Here is a 24,972-nt window from a genome sequence, read left to right as displayed (position 1 = left end):
GAAGAAATCAACTCGACAGTAAATATGGAAACAGATAATACTGCTATTGATTCTTATCTCTTTATCCGCCGTTGTTTATAAATAAATTATTGATTTCTATGTGTTTCTCACCATTTATTCGATATTATTATGATCGTCGGCTTGTATTAGAATAGAAAAAGAGAACTGTTATTCGATACTAATGTACTATTATTAGCTCGATTGTTTATAAATCAATTATTGATTTCTATGTGTTTCTCAAATTATTATTCGATATTATTGTACTTCTGGGCTTGTATTACAGGTGAAAAAAGAGAACTGTTATTCTGATATTAATGTACTATTATTAGCTTGAGTGTTTATAAATCAATTATTGATTTCTATGTGTTTCTCAAATTTGTTATTCGATATTATTGTCTTTATGGGCTTGTATTACAGGAGAAAAAGATAACTGTTATTCTGATATTAATGAACTATTATTGTAACAGTACAGTAACATGATTATATTATTCGACTGTTATTGTGATATTATTGTAACATTATTGTGTTATTATTGTGCAGTAGCATGAAAATATATGCCTTGCAAAAGTGTAACATAATAAATACAGTATTATCTGTATGTAATAAAGTAGAATCAGAGTACTGTTATTCTGATATTACTATACTATTATTGTAAAAGTAGAGAAACATGTTGATATTATTGTACTGTTATTCTGATATTATGCTACTATTGTTGTGATATTATTGTGTTGTAGCATGAAAATATACGGCTGATAAGAGAGTAGCATAAGATAAAAACATTTAGTGTTATTGTGATGTTATTGATTGTCGTCTGTTTCCCACCTGCTGTTATCATACTGTTATTGTCACATAACTGCAATTTTGATCTCTCCCCCATGCTACTGTTATTGTGATGTTATTGTGATTTTGTTGTCCACTGACTGTACTCATTATATTAATTTCTTGTCATGCATCTTTCTCTTGTGTCTATTGTTGAAGACAATGCAGTCTTAACTATTGGGGATTCTTCTAATAACAATATATACACCAGCCCAACCTGTTCGATTTAAGAAAACGATGAGTTTGTTCCAACTCTTCATTACAAAGAAGACACCCGGGACCGATGGAAGGTAAGGACTGCTGAGAGAGTGATTTTACGCCTAAACGTGGCATGTTCTTTCTTACCTTGGACGATGCAAAGATGCTTCTACAAAGATATATGCACTGGCTTGCGGATTTGATGTGAGAAGGTACACAAATGCCCAATATAAAGGGGGCGTCAGCGTCAAATCACTGGTCTGTAACAAACAGGGGTATAGGGATATGAAAAGAAAACTGCGACTTGAAGCAACAAATCACGAAGCTGGTAATTTGAGTATAGTAGAGAACAAAGAGCGACGAATTAGACAGCCAAAGAAGCATCCTCTGACAAGGTGTGGCTGCAAGGCGCACATGAGGTGTAGAACCTGTGAAAAAACAGACGACAGACCGGCTGGGTATATTATGGATGTCTTTGTAGACGTTCACAATCACTCTCTTTACTCTGTCAAAAACAGGGAGTTCCAGAAGCTCTCAAGGGACGTCCATGACTACATTAAGAGGACCATTATTGATCATACAAAGCTCAACATAGGGCCAACATTGAGCTTCAGAATTCTCAAGGAATACTCAAATGGTTATTAGAATATCGGTGCCTCTTTGCTAGACTTCAAAAACTTCAAACGAAATATCAAGTGTTACATTGGGGATAAGGATGCTAGTATGTTCATTGGGCATTTCAAAATGCTGGCTGGAACAAAGGGGTTCTATTTTGCTTATGATCAGGATGAGAACAAATGCTTGGCAAAGGTTATTTGGGCTGATAAGGAAGGGATAAACAACTACAAGTTATATGGAGACACGATCTCGTTTGACCCTACTCATGGGACAAACAAATATTTCATGGTGTTTACTCCCTTCACCGGAGTAGACCACAACAAGAAGACGGTAACTTTTGCAGCTGGGTTACTTGACTTCGAGAGTCAGCATTCATTTGAGTGGATTTTTAAAAAATTCCTTGAAGCAATGGGGCAGCAGCAACCTCAATGTGTAATTACAGACCAGTGCCCTGGAATTAAAAAGGCCTGCCCAAATGTCTTTAACCAATCTGTGCACAAGTACTGCATGTGGCATATCATGCAGAAAATGCCTGAGAAAGTGGGAAGGGCAATCTGCAATGATACGGAATTTATGACCGACATAAATGCCGTTGTTTGGGATGTCGACCTCGAGCCAGACGAATTTGAATAGAACTGGAAAACTGTTATTGAAGCCCATGGTATGGAAAGCAACCGGTGGTTGAAGTATGTCTTTGCAATCAGACAAAAGTGGATACCGGCATACTTTCGGGATCTCCTTCTAGGTTGTTTGTTGCGAACAACCCAGAGATCCGAAAGTTCAAACAGCTATTTCAAGCGGTTTGAAAGCCACTTTGGAACCCTCGTCGAGTTCTGGATGAGGTACAATTCCGCAATAGAGCAGCAAAGGCATACACAAAGGAGGATGAATAATGCCAATAAGCATAATATGCTCGAGAAAGTAGGGCCGATGAAGGTAGAGATGCATGCCTCCCTTGTCTACACACATCCTATATTTGGGGACTTTCTGAATGAAGTCAAACATGCGATATGCAGCATGGGGGTCGGGGGGTTATCAACAGTAGGGGCAGTGGAGTACCATGACGTTCGAGATGGACTGAAGCACATGAGCTTCCCGAGTTGAATTTAACACCAAAACTAACGAGAGCAAATGTGCATGTAAGCTGTTTGAGAGGCATGGCATTGTCTGTCGCCATATACTGTGGGTGTGGAATGGTAGGCAGGTCCACAGAATACCTGACCCTTATGTCCTTGCTCGATGGACAAAGAAATCCTACAGGCCAATTGTCCGAGTTGAAAATGGAAAGGTGATAGAAGAGATTGATGAAGCTGACATCAAGAAAGCTGAGATGTCAAAGGTTTGGTCAGAGATTTATGCAACTGTCGGGGTGATGGACAATTATGCTACGGTTAAATAGATGAAACAACTGCAGAAAACCCTGACATAGTTCAGGGAGAACATCACAGGACCAACTGAACCGAAAACTAAAAACCAGGAAATCGAGGCTCTTCTCGGCATCACAGCTTCAAATGATATTGACCTTCGACCGCCAATCAAGGCCAAGAATAAGGGCAGTGGTAAAAGATTAAGGTCGTCGAAAGAAAAGGCCAAGAGCAAGCCACAAAAGAGGAAGCGAAGATGCGGTAACTGCAAAAAGTGGGTGAACCACAACAGTAGAACTTGTAATCTTCCATTTGCTGAAAGTCCCCCTTCCGATGACGATGATGAAGAAGAATCGAAACGAAAAGGTATGAATCTGGACTAATACTCTCCTATTATTCTAATGTTATCCTCTTATTCTACTGTTATTCCCCTATTATTCCCGTGTTACTCTGCTATTCTCATCTTTGTTGTGTTATTCTACTGCTATTCTGCTATTAATGTGTTGTTATTTTTGAATAGAAAATGGATATTCTTTGTGGAAATGGATAGTGTACGCAATAACAAAGATAGTAGTCGCTAAATTTAGTCTACTTCTATTCTGCTATTAATGTGTTGTTATTCTACTGCTATTAATGTTATTCTACTCGCTATTCTCGCTATTAATGTAGTCGCTAAATACTAAGCAAAAATTGCAAAAATATGAATCGGATGCATGAACTAACAAAAATTGCGGAATATGTTATCCTATTATTCTACCGTTATTCCCCTATTATTCCCGTGTTACTCGCTATTCTGCTGCTGTTGTGTTATTCTACTGCTATTCTGCTATTAATGTGTTGTTATTTTTGAATAGAAAATGGATATTCTTTGTGGAAATGGATAGTGTTCGCAATAAGCAGAGTAGTCGCTAAATTTAGTCTCTTTGCTATTCTCGCTATTAATGTGTTGTTATTCTACTGCTATTAATGTTATTCTACTGCTATTCTGCTATTAATGTAGCTGCAAAATACTAAGCAAAAATTGCAGGAATATGAATCAGATGCATGAACTAACAAAGACAAAAGAGACGCAAAAAGACAAATGGCTACAATGAAGACCTCGCCTAAAAATGTCAAAGACTTTTACTATTTGTCATTGTTTGAATTACATTTTAACCTAAAATGTATCTTCTAGATAATAAAGTGACACCTACATTATATGAGAATTAATACTAGTTACTTTAATTTTTTTTGTTAATATTATCTGACTGTTTTTTCACAAACCACCCACAAAAATAAAACTGCAAATTACACACTACAATAAGTTGAATAATAACAGATTAGTAATATTTATAAAAAGCAGTTCCACTTTTCAGTTTTTATTAAAAACAGTTACCTAACCTAATCTAATATAATTACAGGAAAACTGTTTGTATTCTCCAAGCTCCTATAAATACTGCTATTGCGTGGTTTAAAAAAAAAACACACACACACACTGAATAAGTACAGAAAAACTGTTTGTATTCCAGAAAAAACTCTGCATCTCCTCTGCAAAAGGTAATTTCTTATCTTTTTTTTTTTGTTAGTAGACAGGTAATTTCTTATCTTTCTATAATTTATTACAGAAAAAATGTTTCTATTCCCCAAGCCCCTATAAATACTGCTACTTCGAGTAAAAAAACAAACACACACTGAAAAAGTCCATTCCAAAAAAAAAACTTTATCTCCTCTGCAAAAAGGTAATTTCTTATCTTTCTATTCTTTATTTTTCTTTCATGTTTATTTTTCTTATCTGTGAACACTATACTCTATGCTGCAGAAAAGGTAATTCTCTTTCTTCTGCTTTGGTTTGCTTTTAATTTGGTTGAAATATCTTAAACTTCTTTTTATAATGCAAAAAGTTTCATACTTCCAATGCTACAGGATGAGTGACGTAACTGACGATAGCCGATGGTCCCCGACAAGGGAGGAAATCGATGGAGCAAAACGGACGATAGAGTCCCTCACGATAGAGTTGATCGACACAAGGACAAATTTAGAGGCAGCAGAAAACCGTGAAGAGGCCTTAATAAGAGAGGTCGGCGATGTTAAGGTACGATTGAAGGTTCTTTGAACTTCAAAATGAACGTATGCGTAGACAGTTGAAGGAAAAGAAAAATAGGAACTACACGGAACCCGACATGGACAATCAATTCATTGCTGGTGTGAATGCTCTGAGGAAGTATTACATTGAAGCCGATATTTCAATCTCTGGCGATTGGACACCAGTTCTGAAAGTCATGGAACTTATGGAAGCATACAAAAACCCTTTTAAGGATGAGTCGGTGGAAGTTGAGAGCAATGTCCAAGGACCAGCGCGCATGCGTCAGAGAATAGAATAAAGATATAAAAATCTAACGATGATGGGCCAGGGCTGCTGCTTTTAAATATGTTTAAAATATTTATTGCTTTTAAAAAAATGACTTTAATATTTTAGATCGTTAATGTTTATTATGTAATTACTATCTTTAACTACTATTTACTACTATGTTTAAGTAATGTTGGAATAACAGAAGTCTTTGCCAGAATAATAGTGCAATAACAGCATAATAACTGCTAATTATGCATAATAAATACTGCAATAACAGCAGAATAATGGTAGAATAACAGTGGAACAAAAAGCAGTCTAAACCACTGCTTTTACACTTGACTAAATTTACACTTGGATACAAATGAATAGTTTTAACAAAATAATGCTGGACTAACAGTGGAATATTAGCAGAATAAACTAGTCCTTTTGTGGAATAATACTGCAATAACAGCTGAATAAACTAGTTGTTATGCGGAATAATAGTGCAATAACAGCAGAATAACGGTGCAATAAGAATAGAATCACATTTGAGAAAAAACAGCCATTGGCAGTTGAATAGAAAATGCATATTCTTCGTAGAAATTGGATAGTGTTTGTAAACCTTAATTAAACTAGTGGAATAACAGCAGAATAAGTGTAGACTAATAGTACAATAACAGCAGAGTAGCTGCTTATTATGCGGAGTAATACTGCAATAACAACAGAATAATGGTAGAATAACACTGGGAAAAACGCAGTCTAAACCACTGCTTTTACACTTGACTAAATTTACACTTGAATAGAAATGGATAGTGTTTGTAGAAAACAAAGGTAATAAGAAAGCTTAATTAGACTAAAATAACTGTAGACTAATTGTGCAATAACAGCACAATAAACTGATCATTATCCTGAATAATACTGCAATAACAGCAGAATAACAGTGGGATTAGAGTAAAAATGGATGGTGTTTCAAAAAGTACAAGTAATAAGAAAACTCAATTAAATTAGAGTGTACACTGGAATAACACTAGAATAATACGGGAATAACAGCACAATAAACTAGTAATTATACAGAATAACAAAGGTAATAATAAAGACACTAATTGTTTAACAACACAATTTACACTAACTTAGTCTGACTTCCCTGGATACACAACAGTCAAAGGTACTGCATTCATGAAGATGCCTGACTCTTCACTACTAGCAGATGATTGGGGTTGCACTTCTGGCAACTTGTTCCTTACTGCCGCCAAACCCAACGTCTTCGGCCTTTCACTCTCACAAGCCGTCACTTTATCAAGAACTACTTGCCTATGAAGATTAATATCCGCCAAGATCAGGGAAACCGACATTTCAACACAGAAGCTTCGACGAGCAATCTTGTTGTGAAGATTGCACTCAAACACGCTTCCACCATATTCCGCCATCGTGTACAAAGAAGAAACACCCCGACTCAATTCAGCCCTTCTTTTTCCATTTAAAAGGCACATCAACGATTTCAAATTGCGGCAATCTTCGGACTTGAACACTATGACCCTCCATAAAAACATACATATAGTTTGCCACAATCTCGGCCAATTTTCTAAATCGGCTATTTGCTTGGAATCGTGAGTCATGTTGTCCAAAATATCAATCGATTCATTCATAAAGTTGATGCGAAAAACAAGAGTAGTGATCATTGTACAGAATCGCACAAACACAAGGTCGGAGTTCGAAGACATCTTCCATTGCAGAATCGAAAAACACATTCCGTAATGCCAACAGCTTCTTACCCGGACCGTCAAGAGGACTTGAAGAATCAAAGTTCTCTAAGAGTGAATAAAGAGGATCCTTCAAAACAGAAAGCATAAACAACCAAAAATAGTGCACAAGTGTTAACTTTATATCAATACTTGTGAGTCAGTCTGTAGGTAATAACGCAAAATAGCAAAGGAAAAAACAAAATACCATATGACGAACTCCGAAAAACATTGAGCTTGGTTCTGAACGTTCCTCAAACTCCAACGAATTCAAAAGAATCGACCAAACATCCACTACTCTTGTTGTCATCATAGTAGCTGCATCTACAATGGAAACAATATCCCCCCTGTCCAAAAACACCCCGACGTCATCGTTGTACAACACTAACATCTCACTGCATTCACAAAAAATAACATATGATGAGAACAGTGGGATTACAGTGGTATAACAGCAGAGTAACAGTTCAATAACAGAATAATAATAGCGGAATAATAGTGATATAACAGCAGAATAAGAAAAGGGAATTAACAGTGGGATTACAGTGGACTAACAGCGGAATAATAGTGGTATAACAGTAGAATAACAGTTTAATAACAGCAGAATAACAAAAAGGAACTAACTAGTGGAATTAGACGACTGAATAGGTTGACAAAATAACACCATAATAACAGCAGATTAACACCAGACTAACAGTGGGAAACAGAAAGACTAACTGAACAGCAACACCACAATCAAAGAAATGAAAATCGACACATACTCTTCTTTCAACTGAGCGTCTTCACGAAGAACAAAGTCCACCACTTGCTTCCGCACCTTCCGCATCTTAGAGAACTGTTTTTTGTTCTTCCAAAACAACTCCGACACCGCAACAAACCTACTGTCCTCTGACCCGCAATCCATAGAGCAACCCAGCCCGTCGTCTGCCTTACCCCTTTTACGACTACCCAAAGCCGACTTTGGACTCACGGTGCTTTCCACACCCCTGCTTCCCACTTGACGGCTGGCAGTAGGGGTGTTTCTAGAGAATTTAGTCTTTGTCAATGATCCGTAGGAGAAGCGACGGGCTCGACAACAGGCTGCGTCGTCTTAACCTTCTTACCAACGGTTTTCACCCTGCCAAAACCACGACGTTTCTGACCGCTTTGAGAAGCCCTCTTTTCCGCATCCTCAATACGTCGTTTTTCTTCAAGCGCACGCAGGGTTTCCTTTCTCGTCTTGTTCAACTCCTCCAAAATTTTCAACACATCTTCCCGGACTCGTTCATATCGACAAAGACACAACAAGGCAACGATCTCAAAGACGGTAAAGGGCTCTTGAATCAGAATTACCCAAGTCACAATCAAAAACGGTTCCACGGTAAAAGAGCATGTGCAACATCGTATATACACCGCATCCAAATTTTCAATCGCGGCGGTTTGCCAGTAAAAGGGACGTTGACAATTTTATAATCTTTAACCTCCCCACCTCGGGCAACTCCTTTGTGGACCAGGAATCGGACATCAAGTTCACCTTTAAAAAAAAAGGAAAAAGAAAACATAATTACTAACAATACTTAAACAAACTAGCCTAAACACCAAGAGAAAATTACCCACAATAAATGACTTACAGCAGTTTGACAATACACCAAACGTACACACGCCTGTTGATCATCAGCAAACATCGCCTCTTGAAATACATTATCAAGATATTCAACCCTCTTCGAAATGAAATTGATGCACAAACAGCTAAAGTGCTCATGCAAAAGAATTGGGATGAAAATCTGGGAAAATATTTGGCCAAAAAAAATTGTTACTAATTATGTGGTTCTTTTAAAAAAAGTAAACATAGCGAGAATAACGTGAGTAATAGTAGACTAACAGTAGAATAGTAGTAGAAAACACACAAAGTACAAAAAACATACCATATCAGAAGTAAGATCACACTCTCTCTTGTTGTTATTGACAAAGACAGTAAATGACAATATAACTTTCGCACATAAATCACTCCTGGAAGCCTTATCATCTTTCGACGGCATACAAAGTCGCCGCAATGGATACTAAACAAAAAGTGGAGAAAAGAGTTGAAACGTGATCCAAACATGAAAAATAAACTAAAAGAAAAGGTAAGATAGAATAACTAACCGTTGCACCCATCCCAAAGAAAAGTCGACTTGGACTTCCTCTTATACAAGTATCATTAAGAAAGAGGGACCACCAGTCCACAACACCAAGCATTATCATTGTATCTAGAACCATCGATTCCATATCCTCTCGATTCAGGTAACTGTTCACACCCCAAGTGACAAGATTCTCCCTTCAAAACCGAATAAACAGGCAAAATAAGAGTCACATGAATATATTTTTGAAGAACAAAAAGCAGTATAATATATTAAACAGAAAGCAAAAAATTTTTACAATAAAAACAAGCTCTTACCCTTGCGAAATGTTATGATCATTCAAGAAGCAGTAGTCTACAACCTGTTTCCGCTTGGATAGCATTGGGTTGAAAACATGTCCCATCGTTATCATTGATTTTGACAGGACAACTAGCTGAGGATCCACAGGACCACAATTATAGGTGCATCCGAAATTCTGAGGCACAACAGACAACAAGTAGCTCCTCATGTGCGCAGAGTGCAGCAAATAACTTGTACGATAGTAGGAGCATTCAACCCGAAGAACGCCATTGTCCTCTCGGACAGCCTCACCAACAACAGTACAGCCTCCGACACAACCTCGAATCTCGTTTTATCGATTTATCTATCTCAAACGCAGCCCCAAGCAACAAGTCTGCATGACAAGACATCACCACATCCGCTACCTCCTCTTCTCGCAGAACGAATGCTTCACCGCCAATTTGAGTGGAATGCTTTGAGTGTCATTACGCAATGGAATGTCGACCGATAACCGTCACCTCCGTCTCAGGCAAACAAGCATCAGTGTTTGGAATTTGAGTTGCTTGAACCTCTACCGGTGTACACTCAACAGTATTAGGCACGTCCTCTGGCGCATTATCAACAAGATAGTCTTCAACTTGAATGTTAACGTCCTCCACTTCATTGTTAACATCCTCCACGTCAATGGTAATATCCCAACATCAACTAATTTCTCACCGACATCACCGGCTCTCCATAACGAAACCGAATGTCGGACAGATATCCGTCGTAATAGAATCTAAACCGAGTGGTGACAATTGTGGAGTCCCCACCTTTGCACTTTGTTGAATGACGGGACTATGTTCAACACCCTTCTTTTCAGCTACACCCTTCTTTTCGTTATAGTCGGTCCGCACATCCGACACCCCGACACACTCCTCATAAAATTGAGAAAACAGGTTAAATGATGGGGGTTCAATGATGACATCTTCATGTCTAGCTTTTTTGGAAGTCGGTTCTTCAGAACAGTTGATCGCGATTTATTGGCCGCTTGCATAGCCAATACATGCTTTACCCGTTAAATCCGCTCACGGATAACTTGATCCGTGAAGAAAGATGGGTGGCAACCAAATTCTCCGACCCTTCACAACCAACTTTTTCTCGATTGTTCAACAGTACTTTCTTTAGCACTCGTCGGGTTACTTGGGTCAACATAGCAAAGAGCGCTTGACGCATAGCCTGCTAGGTCTTCTTCATCATCTTCGACTTTATAAGTTCCGCCTGTTCCAAGTATCGGCGGCATAAAATCGAGAGTCCCTCTCATTAAGCAAAGATAAGTTGATGAACATCCTGTCAACATAAAATCCCAAAATTTTACTTAAAACAAGACAATAATAGTAGAATAACAGAGGAATAATAGTACACTAACAAAGAAAATAGATAACAAAGGATTAATAGTAGAATGACAAAGTGCGGAATAAAATAACAAAGGAATAACAAAGACACTAACAATGAGAATAAATGACAAAGAAGTAGTAGTAGAATAACGGTAGCATAACAAAGGAGTAACAAATTGGAAGGAAAAATTAGAGTAACAAAGGAATGACAAAAGAGGAATGAGGAATAACAATGGAATAATAGTAAAATAATAGCAGTAGGACAACTAATGCTTAAAGACAATAACAGAATAACATTTTAGAATGATTCATTTTAAAACAATCAAACAGTGCTTACGTCGATCAACTGCGGACTGTACTTGCTCATCCGTAAGAATATCATCGGTAGATCCAAAGACAAGACATCGACGTTGAGTACGTTGACCAGAGCCAACAATGTTTGGACGAGACAATGGGAAAGCAACGTCTCAACGCTCCCCGGTGCCTGAGCACCGGCGGCACCCTTCACGCCGCAACCTCTCATTGAAAGACTTAAAATCCCAATGTTTAATGAGCGGCCAGCTCATTATTCACCTGATCACCGCTAAAGAAATAACGGTGAAAATAGGTGATAGCCAACAACACTACACTACAACGAATATTTGTCCTCCCGATAAGGGCTTCACGCACAGAAGTCACCAAGTCTGAAAAGACAAACTGTCACCAATTAACTTCCTTGATCCTAGAAACATCTTCCACAGCGATTAGAAGTCTAAGATCAAGCACATAACCCGACACAGAAGCAAGGAAACACGACATGGCAAGCAGAACAAAAGTCTTCTTAAACTCATCGTCCGCAACCAAAGACTCTAGCAGGGTCTCCTGAACTTTGTTAAGTGGTATCCCACTTTTGTTATTGGTGATACCATACTTCTCACGCCAAGCACGCTTCAAAGCTTCTCCATCAGCGTCTGCAGAACCAGGAAACCCAAAGAATAACCAAATCCACTTTCGGACCGAATTTGGTAAACCAAACACATCGTGCACATCATCTCAATAACTCGAACTTCTCCGTTTCCGATATTTCAAAATACTTCCCACTCCTAAAAGCATATATAAACTCCCGGAACATGGTATGGGGGAGGGAAGAAAGCTTCAACTCAAGTAAACCCCGAATCCCATTTCCCTAACAGCCTCATCCTTCGCTCCTCAATGAGGGCTTCAATAACTTTGAAAAGAAAAGCAGTGACAAAGAACTGACAAATGGATCGACTCGTGCACACAAAGGGGAAAAAAATATACAATGCATTAAAACATTTAAGATAACATAAGCAAAAGCAGCAGAATAATAGCAAAATAACAGGAGAGCATCAAAAAATAACACGAAAAGTAACATATTAATAGCAAAATAACAGTAAAATAACAGAAAAATAAAAGTAGAATAACAGTAGTACATACAGTGGGTTATTTCCTGCAGCAACTCCAGCCTGAGGTTGGTTGCTACTTACCACAATTCCCTTCTCATGCTTAACTTTGCCCGCCAACTTACTACTAGTCTTTGGTGGACTAGACGACAACTTCGCAAGTTGGGTCTCGGCCTTTCGTTTGGTTTTTTTAGTGGGTGGTTCGGTTGTACATATTTCCTGACTACGAGTACTCCTTCTCTGAGAAGCAGTGCTCTTTGATGGAGATGTGACGGGATTTGGATGGAGACGGACCAGGAGAATTTGATGATGACGGTTGAGTAGACTTTGATGAAGCGGTGGATTTGACTGTTAACTTCATTTTCTGCTGTACTATCCAGAAAATAAAGATAAGGATCACTTTCAATGATAAATAGGTATTTTGCTAGACTTTTTAAATAATGACGCCAGAATGAGAGTACCGTAACAGCAGAATAACAGAACACTAACAATTAGTAAAACTAATAACAGCAGTGAAAACACAAAAAGAACATGATGGAAGTGTAAACAAAAACACGAAAGAGAATCAAAAGAAAAGCCTCTTTGAATAAAGAGTCAAAGACAGTTTCAAAATTACATACGGCCTACATAAGCCTTCATAAAAAACAAAATAACGTACTAAATTACAGCCAGAGACGGTTTCAAATTACATAAAACCGAAAATACATTCTATCCGAGAAAGAACCAAAATGTACTTCCAAAAATACAGGACATAACGTAAAACGTCAGTCAACGTCAACAACATCGACTGACTTGTAATACAATTCGTGAGCAAGATCATAAGCAGCAGGATAATCCCTGAGTGAGTCAAAGTACTCGTGAATTAGCCCGATCCGTTCGAATCTGGTCCATTAAGGATCTTGTCATAATCGTATATATACTTGGCAAGCATGCAACACCGCTTTGCCGGCTCACTTGCAAGCATATAGCACTTGCATCGTTTGGAAACTACTGTCGAGCCCCTTGACAAAATCTTAAAACCTTGACTGTGACTTGTTGTTAGAACTTTCATATATTCGGCGTGAACACCGGGCGCACTTTTATGAAATAGGAACATTTGTGACCATTTCTTACAAACAAGAGACATATTGCTCTTGTCCAAAGTAGTCTCTACAAAATCGAAAACTCTTTCCATTAGGTCCTGGCTATTTAAAACTGTCGACATTGATTGATTACGACGACGAACTCGTACATTAACTTCAAAGCACTTCTCACTCTTATCTTCCAATAACCAACCCAATTTATTTTTCTTTTCAGTAGCGAACTCTCTAGCAAATAACAATTTATCTTCATTCACTATATTTATTGCCCATCCCTCACAAACTAAGTCCATTAGTGATGCTAAAACCTACACAAACAAAGACAAACAAACAAAACCACTAGAATAACAAAGCGAGAATAACGAGAAAAAGAATAATAAAATTAAACACAGAAAAACACTACAATGACAAAGAAGAGTAACGCCGCAATGACACCATAGGACCAAAGATAACAAATGAATAACAATAATTGAAAAGTGAAGACAAGACGAACAAACACAAAAACCCTAGAAAAACACATTAAACAATTAAAACATGACAAATAACTTGACAACAAACTAAGCGATAGAATAACAGCGGAATAACACAAAAACTAAAGTCTGTAGACAACAATAGAAAAGTTCTCAACACAACGCGTCACATAGAACATGCGAATAACTTCAAAACTATAGAAAACTGCAGAAACGACTAAGAACATGCATATCAGTTCAGGAAAAAATCAGAAACTCAAAAATGTAGCATAATATTACAATGAAAAAACTGCATAAACGCAATAACGACATTAAAGTACTCGATTAAGTAAACCTAGCGATAATTACACTGAAAAACGAATAAAAAAACATACAAAAGCATAAATAAAACAAAATAACAAAATAAAAGAGGAAAATGACATGAAATTACCTTCAATAGGAAGGAAGATGATGAACGGCGAAGAGAAAACGGGAGAAAAAGCGAAGGAGACGAACAGTTGAAGAAGAATAACACAATAATAATAGCAGATAGAGGAACGCTTGCAGTTGTGATGATTATATAAACGGTTTGCAGTAATGTGGAATATTAATTAGAGAGAGAAACAGTTAGAAAGTAAATGAGGGAAAGAAGAGAGAGAGAAAAAGAAAAAAAAGAGAAAATAAACTAAATAACAATGCTTTTATATGACAACTAAGATTAATCTTGGCCACTCATCTCTAATTTAAACTAATGGCTGAGATTCACCCAACTCACAACTCACCATAAGAACCAAAAACACCAAATCCAATCTCTCTCTCTCTCTCTCTCTCTCTCTCTCTCTCTATATATATATATATATATATAGGATCCTGTACGAACCTATTGTTCGGTGCAAACTTACGAATTAGACACTAACCCGTCAGATCAAATATTGAATGGCCAAGATTAAACGCTCGTTTAACTCTTTACAAATCCCAACCCCAACCCCAACTCTCACTCTCACCCGACACTCTTACTCTCTCCTGCCCCTCACATCCACCTCCTCCTTCGACCGCTATTCTCCGACCACCTTCATCCAACGACCACTATTAGCTGCCGGCGGCGCGCTCACTGTTGCACTCTTTCGGACAAACCCCCAACTTTTATCGAGTTTCGCTCAAATTCATCGCGTCAATTCTCCAATTTCGATCAGTTTAATGTAAGTTTCTTTAATTTCGTAATTACTCTCATAGTTTTCATTATATTTCCTTAGTTTTTAAATTTCCTCCAAATTTGCCTTAATTTGAAGAAGTCTAACCCTAATTATTCTCATAGTTTTCATTAATTACTCTTTTTTTCCCTGTTTTGTTGTTGTTTTGATTTATTTAGTTACATTTATGCGTTAATTTTGAATCATTGGAGTATGATTGGATTTTGTATGTTTATTGATCGATTTCTTTGAATTGTTTGAGTTTTGCCGGATACTTCGAGGCTCGAGCTATTGCGTTCTGAACTCTAATTAGATGTTCCTAAATGTACTTATGCTTATACGTTGGATTTACTTGTTTGAAGATTCTTGGATTTGAATGGAGTTATTAGTTTTACACTTTCGATATGAAATGACATGAGATTCTGACACTACTATAGGAATGGCTGTGTTAGAACGTTCACAACCAGGTGGTATTTGAGTCAGAGTCCCATAGGAATGGAGTGAGCTATACAACAAAAACTAAAAAAAGTAGAAATAAGAATGAATACAATTGATGAAGCAGAAAATCAAATTGCAGTTCATTGATTGCTAAAGTGTCAACTATCATATCCATAGTCAAAAATTACTACCAGTTTGATTGGATGAACAAACTGATTGGGGGATAAAGGGAATACTCTGTATGATTGGATGAACAAAATGATTGGGGGATAAAGGGAATACTCCGTATAATAATAAGCATTTTAAAGCCTAGTAAAAAGAATCATTGCCTATTAGCTAAACTCTGAAAGAATGCGAAATTTTTTTGATAAACTCTTCAAAACGATACAAACCTATCAATTGCTTGTTTTGTTACCTGCATTCAACCCCAACTTCAGCTGCCCGATAAGGCTTGTTTTTTCTTCGGCTACCTATATGTCGAAACCCGTTTGGTTTGGCTTGCTGGACACATCAGGAACTAATGTCACCCCATTGTCATTTCCGTCCTTTACTGGACTCTGTTTTTCCTTTGCCGGAGAGTTCCGTCTTCGCTTCTTACTGTTCTCTAAGACGCCTGTGATACTCAGATCCTTATCATCCTTATCGTCTTCTTCCATTTTGCTTACTTTATCCTCAATGATCTCGTCCTTCAATGGCTTTAGCGGCCTTCCTCTCCTCTTTTGAGTTGGAATCTTCTCCTCCTCACCACTACCCGTGTCCCCATGGCTGGTAACTGTCAACTTCTTGGCTTTTGTCTTACCAAATGCTAACTGACAAGCTAGATACACTCCTTTATATTGGTTGACACACAGGATATTTTTTAGTTATTACAGAATCAAAATAGTTTAATCTCACGTTATTCCTGTTTTCTATGCAGGTGTTTTCTTATGGTGTTTTTACAAGATGGAATAAATTTAGAAGTGAGGGTGAATGGCATGAGATTCCGATAGTGCTCAGGTAGGATGAGTCTCGAGTCAGCCCCGAGTAGCTCAGGTTGAGACTTGAAGTGTTGATGGTGATTTTTTCAGCTCCAAAATAACTATGTCTCACTTCCAACTAGAACTTGCGTCTAGGTAGCAGGTTCTTTTTTATTGCATCAGTAACCCAACAACAGCAATTCCTACAAAATACAACCACTCAACCAATCGATTTGTGTATCTAATAGTAATACCATTTGTATCTCGATGGAGTAACATGTGTATCTGTCTATCTGAGTAGTTAATATGGTTCATTATTGGTTCATGCTCGTGGTAGGGGTTATCCGAGGTGGAAGTTTTTTGTGGTTTGGGTTGTCAGAGTTTTTTGTGGTTTTGTGGTGGGTGGAGTAGTCGCCTACCTGAGCTCCGGCGTTGGAGGTATGTGCTCCGAATTTGTCGATGGTGATTGATGAGGTTGTGCTTCTTCGTTTGAGGAGTCATTGTTCATGGGTTGAGTGGTAACAGTCGGGAAATAGTGACGGAAGTTTTCGGGGTGAATGGTGGTTCATGGGTGGTGGGCGCAATGTTAGTCTAGGGGTGGTGCTATCTTGAGTTATCTGCAAATAATGGAAGAAAATTAATAAGTAGCTCACGGTATGCTTTGCATATTGCATTTGCTGTTGTTTGCAACTGAAATGTCATTACTATGCTTCTGTAAGTCACCAAAACTGGTGGTGCTTTGTTTGATTCCACTCCAGTAAATGGTTTCTACACTTAGATAAATGTGTATTTGAAGTATGAATATATGTATCTGGGTATGATAACATGTGTATCTAGGTTTGGTGGCATGTGTATCTGGGTTATTGTTGATGGAATGGCGGTAGTGATTGCTGGTATATGCAAGTCGGGGTGGCCTTAGAAGTCAGTGACATGAAAGTGACAAAAATGCCCCTTAATTGGTGACGTGCAATTCTTATGGCGTCTTCGAGGTGTGGTAATCGGAACACTAAGTCTTTGATTTCTTTCCTGGCCGATGTTTCAATGCTTCCATAGCCGTGATCGAAATCCATTTCCTGTCGATCAATGTTCATGACACTAGGGAAAAAATCTTTCTTGGCTCTTAAGCCCCTGAAGTAAAAATCTCGGTCTTTAGCATGATATTCGACTAGATATAAGTCCGCTGTTTTGAGTTGCAGGGTTACTGAGATGGCTGGTTTATCTTTGCCATTTTTTTTTCTAGCATTTACTTGTACAAGTATTCATTCTTGTAATTGGATGCTTTTATAATGGGTAAGCCAGAGTAATTAATTCCGCATCTCATCCCGGACTTTCTTTACTTGAATGAACAAGTACTGAGATGGGGGTTCATGGGTGGTGGGTGCTCAATTATTGAAGAAAAAAGGCTTCATATATAGCATCTATATGACTAGCCATAAAAGAGAAACATTATAGATACATGTAGTTGAATGATCGAGGCTATGAACTTGACATTTTTTATCTGAGAAACACAGTCTTTATTATGATTCGGAAAAGTACAACGAAGAACAAAACAAGTGCAATTAACATAAACACATTTGCAGTGCAGTATAAGCAAACATAGAAAGAATGAAACATGAGTTTGAAACTTACAAACTGAATTCGAGTGTCATTAAGGATTTGGACACCAGCTTAAGCAAAGTTGGCACCAACCAACCGTCGCGGACCATTTAGCTGCGGGCTTAGGTATGGCAATGTAGGTTCAGCACCAATTGATTCACCTAATCACACATCATATTTAGCAGTTAAAATGGCGGGTAATGCCACTCACAAAACGGATAGGGGGGGACAAGGTGGGGGCACCCCCATGTGCTTCCCTCTCTCCTCTATTTGGGTCATTTATGAGAGGAAATGGTATCCGTCACTCCAAAGTGACGGATACGTGCCGTCTTCAATGAGATTTTGTGCATATTTAGACCTCTACAATGATGTTTTTGTCTTAGGTAAGATGTAAAGTATATTATTGGCTCGTACAAATCAATGTAGTGTGCAGGAGATTGATAATGGAAATATAGCACCAACACACAAATTTCCTCATTAGATTTTATACTCAGTTTATCATAAAAACAGAGAGTATTTTCTTACAAGTACAAATTAATTATCCTAAACCTTTTTCCATTCTAAATTTAGAATACCCGTTCCTTTCGTTTGATCATATTAAGTTGCTAGATACACTCCTTTAAGTTACTATATACATATCTTTAACTAACTAGATACATTCGTTTAAGTTGTTAGCTAGATACATTCTTTTAAGTTACTAGATACATACACTCCTTTAAATTGCTAGATAGACTCTTTTAAATTGCTAGATAGACTCATTCACCTTACTAGATACATATAGTTGGGGATTTAAGTAACAAATTTTCTCTCTCTAAAAAAGAGAGCTTTTCTCCCAAGAAAAAGGGGAGCTAGGGTTCTAGTATTCTTCACGATTTTCAATCCTCTTTTCCAATTATTGGGTGTTCTTCATTCCCTTTTCTGAAAAGTCTATCCCCTAATTAATCATTGTCTTTGTTGATTTACGCTATGGTTCTAGTATCTTATGATTATGGAAGGAGGAATTTAATTGGGTTTTTTCTGGGGAATTTGTTGGAATCATTCATCTAACTCTTAATATACCTTCATCATTGCACTGCTGCTCAATTAATTGGGTCTTTAATTTTTGGGTGGCTCAAGTAATCTTCTGCATCCCTCTTCTCAACTGTCATTCCATTGGGTTTGCCGAGAAACGATCCATTTTCTGGGTTGCTTTTCTTCCTATAAATGACAAGATGGGATTTTCTCCACCTTCAACCCCTCCACTTCCTTCAGAATCAAATAATCACAAATCATATATCAAATCTTTTCTTCTTCAGCATCTTAATCACTCTCAATCAAAACCAAAACAAATGGAATTCGAAACCCAATTTGGGCGTTTTGGGAACGCTGCTAATAACAACAATGGTGAGGTTCAGGGAGTGGATGTTCATCAAAATTTCTAAAATCATCAAATTTACCATCAATCCCACCCAAATACTGATTTCCAACCTCAAAATCCACTGCACATTAACCTCTGGCATTTCCTCAGGTCAGGGGGCGTAATGAATGTTGATCCTTCCAAACTTGGGAAATCTAGGGAATTTTGGGGGAAGTGTATCTTGGGGTTTTTGGTTGACTACCGTCTCTTTGAGGCGGAAAAGGTAAATGACATCATTAGGAAACAATGGAGAACTAAAGGGCGTGTTAGGGCATATAAGATGGGAGAGATATATGTTCTCTACTGTGAGGAGGATGATGATAGGGCATGGCTTCTGGAAAGGAGTACTGCAACAATGGACGGAGCTATGATGGTCTTTGCGTGCTGGTATCCTGACACAGTGCCAAGGACGGTAAGGGTCCTTTTTGCTGAGGTTTGGGTCAGGGTCTGCGGATTGCCTTTTGAGTTTATAACCATGGATGTGGCTAATATAGCGGGTAAGTTGCTTAGTCACCGTTTCTTCGTTGAACCCTTTGATGTTGTACCAGAAAACGATTTACCTTAGGATTAAAGTTGGTATAAAGTTGAATGAACCCTTAATGCCCGGTTTTTTCCTGGCTATGAAGGGAGGCTACCTCCTCTGGGTTCAGTTTCGTTATGAAGAACTCTTCAAATATTGCATAAAGTGTGGGAAGGTAGGGCATAAGGGGGCACAATGTCGTGAAAGTGTCACTACTATTGTGTCAAATGTAAATGGTATGCTTGATAGGATTGAGTCTAAAGGCTTCATAGTTTTTCAATCCCACAGTAATCACACAATGTTTAACCTTGATTTACGAGCTACCCCACCCACTACTAGATTCATTAGCTCAAGAATCCGTCTGAGAAATGGAGTGGATAGGAGTAACAGGCAAGGCAGAGAATCTCCTGAAAGGGTTATTGATTTTGACCTGGGCATTACTCCAGGTGGTACGGTTCTCCCAGGGATGATATTTGCTGTAACGGCCCACCCTTTTGTTGGGCCTGTGGTTTTTCAGGTAGGCAATGAGTTGGGTAATGAGAATGGGGGAACTGATGTCCAGGGGCAGGGCCATGGCCATGATTTTGGTCCTTTAGGTGATGCTGATATGTCTGATGCTCAGGAGGGCCCTTCAAATGGTAACCAGGCTGCACATCATGATCTGGAGATGCCTGATCATGCTCCCATCAGTGGGGAGTTAAATGGTGTGGTGGCTCCTTCTGAAGCTGGGGCTGTGCCAGGGGCTGGAGGGTGGCTTGATGAAGATCAAAATCAAAATGAGGACTACCATAGTGTGGGAGATGAGTTTGATGCACAGGGTGATGTTACCATAGCTCAGTTGGATCAGTTGCATCAAATGCATCTAAATGATCCCTATCTGATTTACACTGGGCAGGGTAACCTGAGTGGAGTTCTTGACCGTGATCTGCGCATACAAGAGGAGATTCTGAGTAGAGTGGAGGGTGACCTAGACTGGGCTAGAATGGATGATGATCACAAGGGTTTTAATCAAACTTTTGACCCCCCCTCCTGGTGGGTTGCCCATTAGATACCATCAACCTGATGGTACCACTATCCATATTGCTGCTGAGAATCAGATTGATAATCAAAATGGGGATTCTTCTGGTGGGAATCAGGAGGTTCTTGCAGCTGTTCATGATAATTTGGCTGCTGGCACCCAATCTAGTATGGTTCCTTCTGGTAATGTGAATCCTATTGCTGACTCTGCTTCTGCTGGAACCACTGATGCAAGGAATCAAGCTAATCTTTTTCTAAATGAGATTATTTATATTAGTGATATTGACTCTGAAGATACACCTGCTGCTCCTGCTCCTGTTTATTCATCTTCTACAAGCCTGCTGAACTGGGACACTGCTACACAAGACTCCTCCAGTTACAGTCAGGCCATTAATCTCATTTCTGAAGATGCTCACACCACTGAGTATCCTCCAGTTCCTAGGTGCGCTGTCTCAACCAAAATTAATACTGATCTTGTTCTCTCTGTGGGTTATAATGGAGTTGTCAAAGCTGAAGGTAACTTAAACATTCTGAAACTCCCTGATGCTAAAGGTGACTTCTCTTCTACTACTATCACCAACAAAGGCAAGGAACTTGATTTGGGATCTACATCCCTTGTACCTCTGGAAGATTTTTTGATGGGAGTTGAGGTTAATGTCACTGAACCTTCTGCTGCTGCTACTAAAGAACTCTCTGGGCAGGCTGGGGACAACTTCTTTGCTGTACCAGCTATTGGTAACAAAGCTCTTCTTCATGCTAACATTGTAGTCCATGGTTCCTCTGACGGGTGTATGGGACTGGCTGACCTCTACTGTCATTCTGAGATGAGTTCAAGCTTGAAGGAAACAATCAAGAGGACTAAAAAGAGGAAGTGTTGCACTGAGGTGGCTGATGGCTTAGTCAATGCTGATTATGTGAGCTCTTTAGGACAAGCTAGAGATTATCTGCGTCATTTGGCTAAAAAGCGATGCTGGGATAAGGGAAATGCTGCTGCAACAAGTAACCCAAAGGCTGTGCAGGTCAAGACAGCAAGTTTTTGTATCAAAATCACTGATGATGAGGAAATGGCGGAGTCAGACTCCTCGGTGAACTTTGACGGTGGCTTTGCGGAGGTTGGGCCTTCACAACCTCCTCTCTCGCCATGAATGGACTTATTTGGAATTGTAGGGGTCTAAACAACGTGCTTGCCCCTACAATTCCTAAAATAAGAGCGCTTACTAGTAGTAGTTATTATGATTCTCTTTCTTATTGAAACTAAATGTAATGTAAATAATGTTAGTCCTTTATTTCGCCCTTTTGGTTTTGTTATGACCGCTGGAATTGATGCAAATGGTGCGGCGGGTGGGCTTTGAGTTGGATGGAAGAAAGAAGCAAAAATGAGCCTTATTGAGGCGTGTAACAATTTTATGGTTCTACTTGTGGAAAAAAATGAATGAGCGTTTATGGTATCTTGTGTTGTTTTATGGTGCATCTAAATTTGAGTTAAGGGAGACGGTTTTTGAGAATTTAGAGGCCTATTTACACAAGCTTTCTCATCCGTACCTCATTGTGGGGGATTTTAATCAAGTGGATTATAGGAGCGATTAACTAAGTGCCCGTAATTCGCACATACGAGGCGCTTGTTCCTTCAACAATTGGAAGCTACGGAATGAGTTTATCGATATTCCTTTTAAGGGGCCTAGGTTTACTTGGTGTAGCAATAGAAAGGGAGATCACAGAGTCTATGAACGACTTGATAAGGCATTAGGGTCTAAAGAGTGGTTTACTTTGTTCCCTGAAACGGGCATCAAGCATCATCCGATCCAGATTTCGGACCACGCACCTATTGAGCTTGACCTTCACCTTACTAAACCAACCGACAGCAAACCTTATAAATTGGATGCTTGGACTTTGGATTATCCAGAATGCATTCAAGTTATTAAGGACGTTTGGACTGTGCCTGATAATGGTTCCCCAGCCTTCCGAGTTGCTCGGAAGCTTGCTAGGGTTAGACAGCATGTTAAAAAGTGGGCCTTAGATAAAAGGAATGATTGGTCCGACAAATGGGATGATTTTGACAAACGCCTGGAACATGGTATGGAAATTGCTACTGCGGGAGGTGGGGAGGAAGAATATGAACTTGTAAATGGTGAGATTCGAGAGTTTTCAAGGGTAATGGCAATTTACTGGCGTCAAAGAGCAAAGTTGAAATGGTTAGTCAATGGTAACACTTGTACTAAATATTTCTTTAATTGGGTCAAGGGGCGAGCGGGAAGAAATTATATACTGGTCATTAAGAGAAATGATGGAAACTGGACTTACGATCATGAGGAGATTAGCAACTGCTTTCAGGAATCTTTTATCAACCTTTTCTCTAGGCCGCGCCAGGCTCAGCAACCGCATGGAGGCTCTCCCTCCCCTTTAACCCAGATACTCGGGAACATTCGAAAAAGAGTAACAAATGATGATGCGGAATTTTTGGGTAAGCCCTTTACTGCTAAGGAGGTCCGACAGGCAGTTTTCCAAATGGGGCCAATGAAGTCTCCTGACCCTGATGGTATTCCGGCAATTTTCTACCAGCGATGCTGGCATCTTGTGAAAAAGGATTGCACTAAGGCTATTCTTTCCATCCTCAACTCTGGTGCTGTTTTGAAGGAAATGAACCGTACATTCATCGCCTTGATTCCCAAATGTGATAGCCCCGAAGAGGTCAAAGATTACAGGCCAATTAGCCTTTGTAATGTGTTTATGAGGATTATTACTAAATGTATCACAAATCGCATGCAAAGAGTCATGGGATACTTAGTAGGGGACTACCAAAATGCATTCCTGGCTGGAAGAAGTATTAGTGACAATATTTTGCTAGCCCATGAAGCGATCCTTAACACTCACAGGCATGGAAAATCTGGTAAGGTCGCCTTCAAAGCTGATATGAGCAAAGCTTTTGACAGAGTTCGATGGGATTTCCTTCAGGCTGTTTTACTTGCTTTTGATTTCCCTTCGAGGATGGTTAGCTTGATAATGAACTGTGTCTCGACAGTAAGTTATGAAATTTTATTGAATGGAGTCCATTTCCGCCCTTTTAAACCGCAGTGTGACCTCTGACAAGGTGACCCTCTATCACCTTATCTCTTTATCCTTTGTTGGAGGTCTTATCCTGCAATATCGAGAGTGCCCAACGAGAGGGCACTATCCAGGGTATTCACCTGTGTCGTGGAGTGCCCCCTTTAACATATCTTTTCTTCGCGGATGACTCGGTTTTCTTCTTGCAAAACAAAGGAATGGCTGTACGTCATCTCAAACGCCTCCTCGTCAATTACTGTGAGGCTTCAGGTCAGGTCATTAATGATGATAAGTTGGGGATCATTTTCAGCCCAAACACCACTCTACGACAGGTGAGGTCTTGTTTAAAATATCTCAACATTAAGCATAACAAAGGATTTGGAATGTACCTTGGCCTTCCAATTGAGTTCCAGGAATAAAAAAAGGTGGTTTTTATCGGTCTTATAGAGGCTGTTATGAAGCGAATCTCTTCGTGGAATGGGATTTTTCTTTCTCCAGCTGGAAGACTTACCTTAATTTCTTCCGTCCTATCCAATCTCTCCATTTTCTTTCTATCGGCATTTAAAATTCCGGTAAGTGTGACTAAGAAGATTAATGCTCTCGTGTCACAATTGTGGTGGGTTGGATGTAAAACAGGTAAGTGCCTCCACTGGTGTAGTAGAATCTTTACTAGTCTACCGAAGAGTGAAGGGGGTCTTGGTATTCGAAATGTGGGTTGTCTCAATCAAGCTTTATTGGCAAAACATGCGTGGAGACTTGTGTCAAATGAGACATCTCTTTTCTGTTCGGTTTTCAGAGAGAAGATTCTGGGACCCTTAGGAATAGAAAACCATACATGGCTCTGCAGTAAAAAATATTATTCCTGGGGGGCTCGGAGCATCTCCCATGGCTTAAAGCTTATTAAGGAACATATTGGCTGGAAACCTGGGATTGATTCTAATCTTAACGTATGGGACAAGAAGTGGGTAAATGGGCGAACCCCGGAACCTAAAGACTGCCTTCTTGAGGAAAGCTTTATTTTCCTAAAAGATCTTCGTATTAAGGATATCTGCATTAATAATGGAGGGTGGAATAAAGGTTTTATTAAGT

At 39.0% G+C, this 24,972-nt stretch overlaps 1 protein-coding gene and 1 long non-coding RNA gene across 2 annotated transcripts; one reads left to right on the top strand and one right to left on the bottom strand.

Moving 5' to 3' along the window:
* Positions 1-14,705: 14,705 nt before the first annotated feature.
* LOC141626503 (uncharacterized) lies at positions 14,706-17,470 on the top strand. The gene is made up of 2 exons (XR_012536083.1): positions 14,706-14,927; positions 16,273-17,470. It is a non-coding gene; the product is annotated as an uncharacterized LOC141626503 (long non-coding RNA).
* LOC141634261 (uncharacterized) lies at positions 15,738-16,216 on the bottom strand (the record flags this gene model as incomplete). Its single annotated transcript, XM_074446486.1, is given in 2 exon segments — positions 15,738-15,870; positions 15,873-16,216. Coding segments are annotated over 2 exon segments (447 nt in total), but the record flags the coding sequence as incomplete, so codon positions are not given.
* Positions 17,471-24,972: the final 7,502 nt, after the last annotated feature.

The sequence above is a fragment of the Silene latifolia genome, chromosome Y, assembly GCF_048544455.1.
Source record: "Silene latifolia isolate original U9 population chromosome Y, ASM4854445v1, whole genome shotgun sequence".
NCBI classification, from domain to species: Eukaryota; Viridiplantae; Streptophyta; class Magnoliopsida; order Caryophyllales; family Caryophyllaceae; genus Silene; species Silene latifolia.
The sequence above is the reverse complement of the archived record's forward strand: the minus strand, read 5'-3'. Positions and strand labels throughout refer to the sequence as shown.